The sequence below is a fragment of the Micromys minutus genome (genome assembly GCF_963924665.1).
Source record: "Micromys minutus genome assembly, chromosome: 1".
Lineage (NCBI taxonomy): Eukaryota > Metazoa > Chordata > Mammalia > Rodentia > Muridae > Micromys > Micromys minutus.
Window position 1 is genome coordinate 94,720,516 of NC_137969.1, and position 10,038 is coordinate 94,730,553.

Here is a 10,038-nt window from a genome sequence, read left to right on the forward strand (position 1 = left end):
TAGGTATTGCTTTCTGGCTTTGTTTTTGTTTACACAGGTACAATTCCTGTGTGTTGTATGCTCTAAGGCAGAATATTACACTACCGCAATCATCCTTCATATTCTTCGAAAAATGCCCCTACCTTCCTGGTTTCCTGATACTGCCATTCTGAACGTTTTCATTCATGATACTATTTAGACGAGTTAGGACGCTGTCCCGAATTTGTTCTCTAAGTGTTCATCCTTAGAGTTCAGCAGTGACTGGGCTGTACTCAGCTTCCCAAGGTGCTGGCTGTGGCTCCTCAGGTATGAGGACGACGCCAGGCAGAGCACGTCAAGTCCACCTGCTTCAGCCAGTTTCTAGATTTATCGCGCAGACCTCAGACGTTGAAGCTCGGTTTGGCAGATTTCCTGGATCCAGAGGTCAGGTAGCTGACACTGACCCCCGACTCATCTTATGCTCTGGACTCCCGCCTGGGCTCCTCCCCTCAGTCTTTGGTCCTTCTGCAGTGGGCTCCTTCCAGCTCTTGATGTCTTTAGAGCGCTGGGTTATAATGGTAATGGCTCTGCCCCTGTTCCATTGTCTCTCGTAGCTTCAGAAGCTAATAGCATCATCTTGGCTGACACAACATCAATAAATAACATTTTCCTTACACAGCTAATTTATAATCTCCTGAGCACACAAGTCATATTGATTTTGGTGAAAAAAAAAAAGTAAAAACTCGTCTTTATAATATATCAATGTTAAATTTTCGTTTTGGAAATTAACTTTATAGCTGATAATTTTTTTATAGCTGATACTTTTTTTGGCCTTTATGTAAACAGAAGGTGAGACAAGGAGCAATGGTTTAAAAATAATTTATAAAAGCAGAGACTTGGTGAGCTGCCCGCTGGAGACTCATACATCGATGCCAACCCAGAGCAGGAAGAAGAGATCTCCAAAGCCTATGAAGAGTGAGGCCACCAAGGAGATGAGGAGCTCTTTGTAAATATCATATGTGTACTTGGTAGAGGTGGCCTCATAAATTAAGAACCAGGCAATGGAGAACATGCCGATGGCCAGAGGTACCACAGTCAGGTGAGGGAAGACAGTCAGGTTCACTGGGCTGGTATACCACCAGCTCCATTTTGCCCCACACAGGATAAACCGCCAATCTGCCACCGGAAGAACCGATAATGTATACTTATACAAAACAAAGCCCTTTACTTCAGATAATCTCTGTCTCGTTTTATTAAAGTTAAACAACAGAGCTGACTTTCCACAGTGTTGGGAATGAAAAGGTCTAGGATCCAGTTCAAAGTGTTAGAGTCAAAGGGCAGGGCCCCTCTGCGAAGGTCCCTCACCAGACTCCTGACCCCTTCTCCAGTCTGTCCCTCTTTGTGACACCAGCCACCGACTATGACGACACTGACCACTCTTTAACTTAGAGAGAAAGACTCACAGCACAGCCAGGTCTTCCTCACTAGAGCAAACATTATCACACACACAGTTGCACACTCACAGTTGCACACTCACAGCACAGCAAGGCCTACCTTAGAGCACACACCACCATGAACACAGTTTTGAAAGCACTGTTGAGCAAACCAAAGGAAACTGACAAAAACTGACCAGGGATGGACTCCTGGACCACTCACTCACTTGCCTTTCGGTCCTCCACTTCTTTCCAAGGCAGTTTTCAGAGCTCTGCTGTCACACTTCCTGAAGGGCAGCGGGAGGTTAGACCGAGCTGGAGGTTAGACTACTCTGAGGTCACAGGAGATCACTCTGTTATCCCTGTTGGAGCTCCAGTAGCTCAGAGAAGTAGCCTCTGTGAGAGCAGCAGGAGCCCACCCTGCCCTGACCCCTGCTGTGCCCCTCCTCTCCACCATTGGTGGGGACTTTGCAGTTTATCCACAAAAGCAAACCAGGAAATGCCACCTTCATCCCAGCACATCTGGAAGCTTTTTAAAAAAATGTATGTTTTTTTGGTATTCAGGTATGGCCACACATGGCAGGCCAGGAAGCAAGAGACTGGGGGTGGGGCAGGTTTGCTCTTTCACAGTAATTATCTCTTTCACTATTTAAGAAGGTTTAGCAAGAACCCATCTCATTCCTGAAGATGAAATTTCCTCCCATCTGGTCCCACCCCTTCAAGCCTCTGTCACCACACTGGAGACAAAAGCTCAGATGATAAGCATTTAGAGACACCCAAGCCACAGCGCAGAGACCTGTGACTGTCATGAAATAGCACACCCAAGCATCAGCGACATCCTAGAGCAAAGCTGGCCAGAAGGAAGGGAAGGACCTTTAGTGAACCTAATTCAGCAAGTTGACCAACTTTGGCCAAGACTGGGATAAAGGCTCCCCCCTGACTCTGAAATTGCAATGGAGTAGCTCCCTCACTATAGCATGTAACCCAAGGCACCCTGCAGCCCTGTTACTACCTTTAAAGGGGTTGATGGTTCTTATAGTCTATTAAGCATATAGCCTCAGGCTGGAGAGATGGCTCAGTGGTTAAGAGCATTGACTGCCCCTCCAGAGGTCCTGAGTTCTATTCCCAGCAACCACATAGTGGTTCACAATTATCTATAATGGAATCTGATGCCCTCTTCAGGTGCATGAAGACAGCTAGAGTGTACTCATAAAATAAATAAACAATATATATAAGCTCGAGGGACCAACCTACGTGTCCACCACAGAAGAATGGATAGGAAAAAATGTGGTTTATACATACAATAGATTTCTAAAATCTTTACAATTTTTCATTTTTATTTTGTGTGTGTATCTGTGTGTTGTCTTCATGTATTGTATGTGCACAAGTGATATGCTTTGTAGAGCACAGTATATTACATGAGAGAGAGTACACAAAGGGTTTAGTGTAGAATAGAGTTTATTTGGGGGTATGGGAAGTGAAGTTGAGGAGGGAGTAGAGACAGAAAAAGAGAGATAGAAGCAGCCAGCCAGGAGGGAGAGGGGGAAGAAGAGAAAGGAAGAGAAAAAGATGAGAAAGAAAGGGAGGGAGAAGGGGGAAGGATCAGAGCAAACAAGAGAGCCCAAACAGTCCCTTTTACAGTAAGCCAGACCTACCTGGCTACGTAGCTAATGGGTGGAACTTAGAAGAGATGTATATATTGTTTATATTGGTGGTCAGAAGAAGGTGTCAGATCCCCTAGAACAAGACTTTAGGATGGTTGTGAGCCACCATGTTCATCCTGGGAACTCAACCCTGGTCCTCTGCAAGAGTAGCCAATGCTCCTTACTAATAATCTCTACAGCCCTCACGATGTACTTTTTCCCAAACACCAAGAAGAATTAAATTATGTCATTTGAAGAAAAATAGATGTAACTAGAAATAATCTGATTGAGAGAAATCAGCCAGTCTCTGTAAGACAGATACGTTTCCTCTCATTTGCCTTCCTTAGATTCCATGTAGCAACATATCATCACCTATGAGTATAAGCCTTAGAAGTAGGAGGCTAAGCAGAGGGTAAAGGGAAGACAAAGGGACCTGGCAAAGCAGAATATGTTCGACACACAGTTAGAAAAAAATAGCATAGTCTGTTTTTCATACTGACTCGACCTCTCAGTGAGTATCCCAGTCACGTGACGCGAACATCAGTGACTACTATTATAAACCACTGTGTTGGTGGCACTCGGCTGCATATCGATAGAGAAAAATTAAATTCCTGTTTTTTTTTTTTTCAGTGAAATGTGCTCAATTCAGTCCTGGTGTCTAGAGAGTGTGTTCACTGTGGAAGTAGTGAGTTCCTGCAGAAGAACTCTGAGGTCGGCCATGAAGGTAAGAGTTGGGCATTTGTGTTAGGAGTCCCCCTGAACTCACTACAGGGCTACATTATAGTGTTGAAGTTGAAGGGCAGTGTGTTGTGGGCAGAGGCTTCACTGGATAACATAATTCCCACGAGAGGGCCCAAGAACAATCCTGAGGTCCAGCTCTGATGGAGGGGGTCACCAGCACGGCTGCATTTCCAGTCCTCTCTGTACAGCGAGCGAGGGCTGTTTGTGTTGGACAGTTTCCAGTCAAATCCACACCTGCAAGCAACACCTTCATAGACCAGGACATAAAGTATTCTGAGAGCATAGGTACCCCAGGGATGTCACACCAGAGCCATCCTCACAAGCAGAGCAGTGCCACCGGATGGTAGGTCAAGTCACTGGATTTGGTTCTCAAGGAACAGATTGGTATAAATGAGCCCAGGATCCTCCCGAGCCCTCCATGTGACTATGTGCCTTGCTGTGGTGTCTACAGAGGTTTGAATGAGGAGGTTCCCTTTAGGCTCAAATGTTTGAACACTTGGTCCCCCATTGGTGGCTCTTTGGGGAGAGTTAGGAGTCTGCCTTGCTTGAGGAGGTCTGTCACTGAGGGTGGACTTTGAGAGTTATTTATTTTTTAAAAAAGATCTATTTATTTATTTATTTATTATATATCAGTACACTGTAGCTGTCTCCAGACACCCCAGAAGAGGGCATGAGATCTCATTACAGATGGTTGTGAGCCACCATGTGGCTGCAGGGAATTGAACTCAGGACCTCTGGAAGAGCAGACAGTGCTCTAACCACTGAGCAATCTCTCCTGGGCTTTGAGATTTAAAAGGACTTGTATCATCCCCAGTTAACTCTCTCGCTTTCAAGTTTCGGATCAAGACATGAACTCTCAGTTACTGTGCCTTTGCACCAATGCCAAACACCCAGAAATGCAGGCTCCAGTTTCAGGGAAGTCAGCAGCAGGGTAAATTACCAGGCAAAAAGGAGGCCAGGTGAGGGAAAGGCAAATCACCCCCCCAGTCCCCTCAATCCCCACCCGTGCTCTTTTGTTACCGGGGCTGCTACTACAAGTCTCCACCCACCTTTGGGCTATATTGTTCCACTTCAGTGGAGGAGTTCAAGACTCTGTCTCTATCAGGGCTCCTGCTTGGTGGTTCTAAATTGTGGCAAGCTGACATTTGAAACTAAGTAGCAGCTATGTCATAGCTTTGCTTGTCCTGAGAACAGTTGTTAAATGCAATAATGTACAGAAAATATTTTTAAGGGATTTCCCCTCTTCTGTACTTTGAATTGATCTGTGCATGCGTGCGTGTATGTTTACATGCTTTTGGAGTCCAGAGGATAACTTTAGGTTCCATGCCTCAGGATCCTCTAAGCATTTGTTTTTGTTTGTTTGTTGAGGCTGTGTGTTTGTTAAGGCTCCCACAGGTCTGGAGCTTTCCAATAAGGCAAATGGGTCCCAAGGATATGTCTGCCTTTGTCTCCCCAGTGCTAAGATCATAAACACTACCCCTTCCCCCCCCTACTTTCTTCTATATGTGTTCTGAGGATCAAACTCACACTTGCAGGGCAGGGACATACGGCCTAAGCTAACTCCCCGAATTTCAAGTGTATTCTTCATCATTTTTTTCTAGCAAATTTCCCACAAAAGTGGTTTTCTTTCATCAAAGAACCCAGTAGCTATTAATACTCAGACATCAGTCTTACAGGCCAGTCTTCCCTAGTTTGACATCTAGCTTTCACACCTGCAGTCAATCTTAATATGATGCTGACGATACACCTTTCCTTGGCAAAAGCTCTCTGGCATATTTAAGTAGACAACAATTCCTCTGGTTACCACTAGAAGATGATCTCAGTTAGAACATGAAGTTCTGAGTGTTTCAACAGTCATGACTGTGGTGAAAACCCTGGAAGGAAGGACCCTGGGAAGAAACAATGTGAAGTGACTTGGGAAGTGGTGTCCTTTGCTCCCTGGGCCCCAAACACACACACACACACACACACACACACACACATCATGGCACTGAAGGGCCCTCTCTGAACTGACCTTTGTTACAGGGGTCAGGATCAGGGCTGGGTGTTCCCAAGTTCTTGGCTCTTAAGTAACAATGAAATGATGGCTCACACAGATTGAAGAATGGCAAAGAAACTTGATTCTGAAGCAAAGAAATGGTCCAGATCAGGTGTGCTGTCCGGGATGACAGGGGTCAGGCACTCAAGGGTTACAGCACCATTTGGGGCTTCATTTCATAGGTTCAAAAGAAGAAGTCTAGTTACTAGAGCCATAGTTTGGGGGTGGTTCTCAATTTTGATCTACAGATTTGGATTTTTATAGATCTTTGTTTACTGCAAATATTCCTTTCCAATGATGTACCTGTTTTAATCATAGGCAGGTGCAATTATGGATATGCATACAACAAAAAGAAAGCCTTCCTGAAAGCTCACTTTGAGGACACACTTTGCTTAATGTGCACATGCACCCAAAAACGGCTTGGGCCAGATTGGTGCCCCACCTTCCATACCCAGATCTGGTTAGAAATAGGCATGAATGCCAACTGTCTATATTTTGTGGTTGTTGAGAAGAGCAGAAAGTTATGTTATTGTTAAGAAAGGACCGTGTGTGCATGGTACATGCAGGTAAGGGTCTCAGACTGCCAAGTGTGTTATTAGACTAGGAGTGTGTGCAAAGCCCATACCAAGTGGAGTCCCAGGCTGCTAAACTCCCCTAGCTTGCCTGCCTCAGTCTGTCTTCCTTTCCTTTGATTACAAGCTTCTTTGGAGCCTTTCAAATAAAATCTACAAGATCACAACTTAGCTTTGGTTTTTATTATCTGCAAGCTAATTCTTCAGGCCTGGCTCGTATCGTCACAGGGAGCCTGAGTGAGGACTGCGCAGAAGATAACTTGAAAGAGAGAGAGAGATCATATCCACATAAACATCATTTCAATATTTAATTATTAGACCGATTTATCACAGTGTCTGATTTACATATTAAAATATTAGAAGGTAGGAGAAAACAATATAGATAGCGCTTGGTATGGCTCAAGACTTGGGGCATCCATTGGGGTCTAGAAGTGTCTCTCTCAAGGCTAGATGGAGACAGCAATACCTCATTTTATTGTGCTAAGATGCTCAAGTGGTTGTATGAAGCCTGCTCGTGTAAGTTGTTGTGGTTATGCAGGAAGGCAGGTACAAGAGAAAACAAGGCCTGTCATTGGAAAAGAAGGAAGGGAGGCAGGAACAAAGTTTTAGAAAGAAGAAGAAAGGAGAAGCAAGGAGAAGGAGGAGTGACAACATGGAGGCCAACCAGACGTTCCTCTCCGTGCATCACTACATAGATACAGGTTGTTAGGAATAGTTTATAAGGTATGGATGTGTACAGGATGATTTGACTGGTCTAGGTGGGCAAATTATATCAATTGGACCAGAGCTTGTTGTGTAGTGTTTTCCTTCTCGGGGTGACTCAAAGCCAAGGGAGCTGTAAAAGGGTAGCCACTGTTGGGACCAGGGGGTGGCAGCAGAGAATGTGAGCCGAGTTCCTGACTAGCAGAGAGGCAGCAGGGAGAGAGATAATATATTGTTAGTTCTATATGGCCTTACAGTGCCGGAACTAATGTGATAGAGGCCACCACTGAGATAAATATCATGGTAGTTCCATATGGCCTTCCTGTGCTGAGACTAGCACGAGAAAGCAACTGCCCCAGTCAGAGAGTACCTGGGACCAGCATGGAGCAGTGACATGCTGGAACTAGTTCTATAGTCATTTTGTTTCATATCAGAGAGGACAGTGCGCTTTGCTCAAAGTCTATGTTTTAAATATGAATCATAATTTAAAGTGACCTGTTCAGCAATACCTACACTGGGTTAGAAACCGTGCCACAGCTAACTTGATACATAAAATTAAACATCGTGAACTTTGCTTGCCAGCCTCTAAAAATCACCAGGTATTAGGATCAGTGGGGAGAATCTGCTCAGTGGAATCTTCAACAACCGGCCACGGAAGACTAACTGTGAGGGAAGATACTTTCGAGAAGATACTTGGGATATGGGATGGCAGTGAGCAGAGGGGTATAGGAGGACCAGGTTTGCAGCCACCACTTTGCAAATTCCAAGCCTCTTGCTGTTCTTTTCAAAGGACATTTGCTTCTAAAGGTGGCGTTAGGCTACTGCATGCAGTTCATTGGTACCTTTACTAGGCTTTGGTAAAGGCTGCATTCACGTCACTTGACCATGCTTCCCAGAAAATCATTAGTACCAAATCATATAGGTATCAGGAGACTACATTTGGAGATGAGTATCCCCATAGTGTGAGGAATCCTGAGAATCTGAGCTCGAGAAGACTGGTAAACGCAGCCCAGGCAGGGAAAATGGAAGATAAGATTTCATTCTTTGTAATTCTGAAGTAAAGGAGTGTATAGAACCTGAGAGATGTGTGGAAGTTTGAGGTGGATAGGGGTAGGGGGTAAATCAATCATCCAAGAGGAAAGTCAAATAAGATGTTATAGTATGAGTCTTGGGCAATAAGGACAATAAGGACGTTCTTCTGTGGATGGATGGAGAGAGAGAGAGAGAGAGAGAGAGAGAGAGAGAGAGAGAGAGAGAGAGAGAACATGTAAGCAGTCAGAGGGCCTCTGATGCCGCACAGTTTTGTATCAACTTGACATGAGTTAGCGTCATCTGAGACTGAGTAACTTCAGTTAATGAAATGCCTCCATAATATCAGGTTGTAGGCAACAGGTTCAAGCCAGATGGTATCCCAGTGCTGATGACAGAGGTAGACAAGATCTCCCATCTTTAACCAAGAAGCTATCTCCAGTTGCTAAAGGAGAATTACTTTTCTCCAGTGGAGTTTCACAGACCACACTTGAGGGGAGGCCCCATGCCCAGAAGTAGAAGGCCAACACACAATGAACTCAGTGGTGTTTTTGTAGATTTTTTTTGTCCCATTGTTTGTTAGGGTTTTGTTTGTTTGTTTGTTTTAATCTTACTTACTGGTCTTTTGCTTGTACATTATGGTTAACAATTTTGTGTTTTCATGGGCTTCTTATGTCTTTTCAATGTTATTATTGTTGTTTATTTTGCAATCTTGTTTTCTGAAGAGAGAGAGACAGAGACAGAAAAAGAGGCAGAGAGAGGGAGGGAGGGAGAGAGGGAGGGAGGGAGAGAGGGAGAGAGGGAGGGAGAGAGAGAGGGAGAGAGGGAGGGAGGGAGAGAGGGAGAGAGGGAGAGAGGGAGGAAGGGAGAGAGGGAGAGAGGGAGAGAGGGAGAGAGGGAGGGAGGGAGGGAGGGAGAGAGGGAAAGAGGGAGAAAGGGAGGGAGGGAGGGAGAGAGGGAAAGAGGGAGAAAGGGAGGGAGAGAGGGAGAGAGGGAGGGAGGGAGGGAGGGAGAGAGGGAGAGAGGGAGAGAGGGAGAGAGGGAGGGAGGGAGAGAGGGAGAGAGGGAGGGAGGAAGAGAGGGAGGGAGGGAGGTTTTGGAACCACCTTGGTGTTCTGTTGGCTGGTGGGTGAGTCCTGGGAGCCCGAGAACAACACAGGCAAAGGAAAGCACTTGTATTGGCTTGGATTCCTCTGAAGATACACTCTGAGCTAATTGAGAGCATCTTTAATCAACAGGGTGGTAAGGTGGGGGGCGGGCAGTGACACCAGCGAGCAGTCCACCCAGCATTGTTAGTGTCCAGGAAGGGAAGCTCAACTTTTTTTTGCCTCTGCAGAGAGTGCGGATACAGACTTTAACATAGATGTAAGACTGACATTTGACTCGTGGCCAAACAGCAATTCATTCGGATATAGGGAGCACCCAGAGAGATGGATGGAAAAAGTACCTCCATCTTGGAGAAGTTTGGGCAACATCTTCTGTGGTATCTTAGGAAACAGAAAACTGTCAGACATGACTTGGGAATCATGGGGTTTGGCTGCTAAAGTGGTACATGGTCAGAAATATCAAGCCGGGCTGGACGGGGGTGTGGACTGGTCCGTACCTGTTGGTGGTACATGCCCATTGCACCTGCTCTCTCCTTAGCAGTCTACCTGTGATTGGGAAAAGTAGCCCAAGGTGGTATTTGTTGGCACCTGGTACTCTGCTGAGCCAGCTAGGCTTGAGACTGTGACCTCCACACACCAGATAACTATAGAGGAATATAAAGCAAAAGACAAGGGACTGAGCCTGGCCACCAATCGCATGTCTGTTGGTCACCCTCACTTCTTCCAGACCCTCCAACTAAAATATGATTTATATAGGGGCCCTTGTAAACAGGAGATCCCTCTATGGGGCTACCTCTTCTTGCTACCCACCCCTCC

At 45.6% G+C, this 10,038-nt stretch overlaps 1 protein-coding gene across 1 annotated transcript; it reads right to left on the minus strand.

Annotated features, from left to right (window-relative positions):
* Positions 1-877: 877 nt before the first annotated feature.
* On the minus strand, positions 878-9,740 carry LOC308435417 (dolichyl-diphosphooligosaccharide--protein glycosyltransferase subunit TMEM258-like; the record flags this gene model as incomplete). Its single annotated transcript, XM_080936051.1, has 3 exons — positions 878-1,134; positions 9,564-9,603; positions 9,720-9,740. 3 exons carry the CDS (start codon positions 9,738-9,740, stop codon positions 878-880), a joined length of 318 nt encoding a protein of 105 aa, XP_080792177.1.
* Positions 9,741-10,038: the final 298 nt, after the last annotated feature.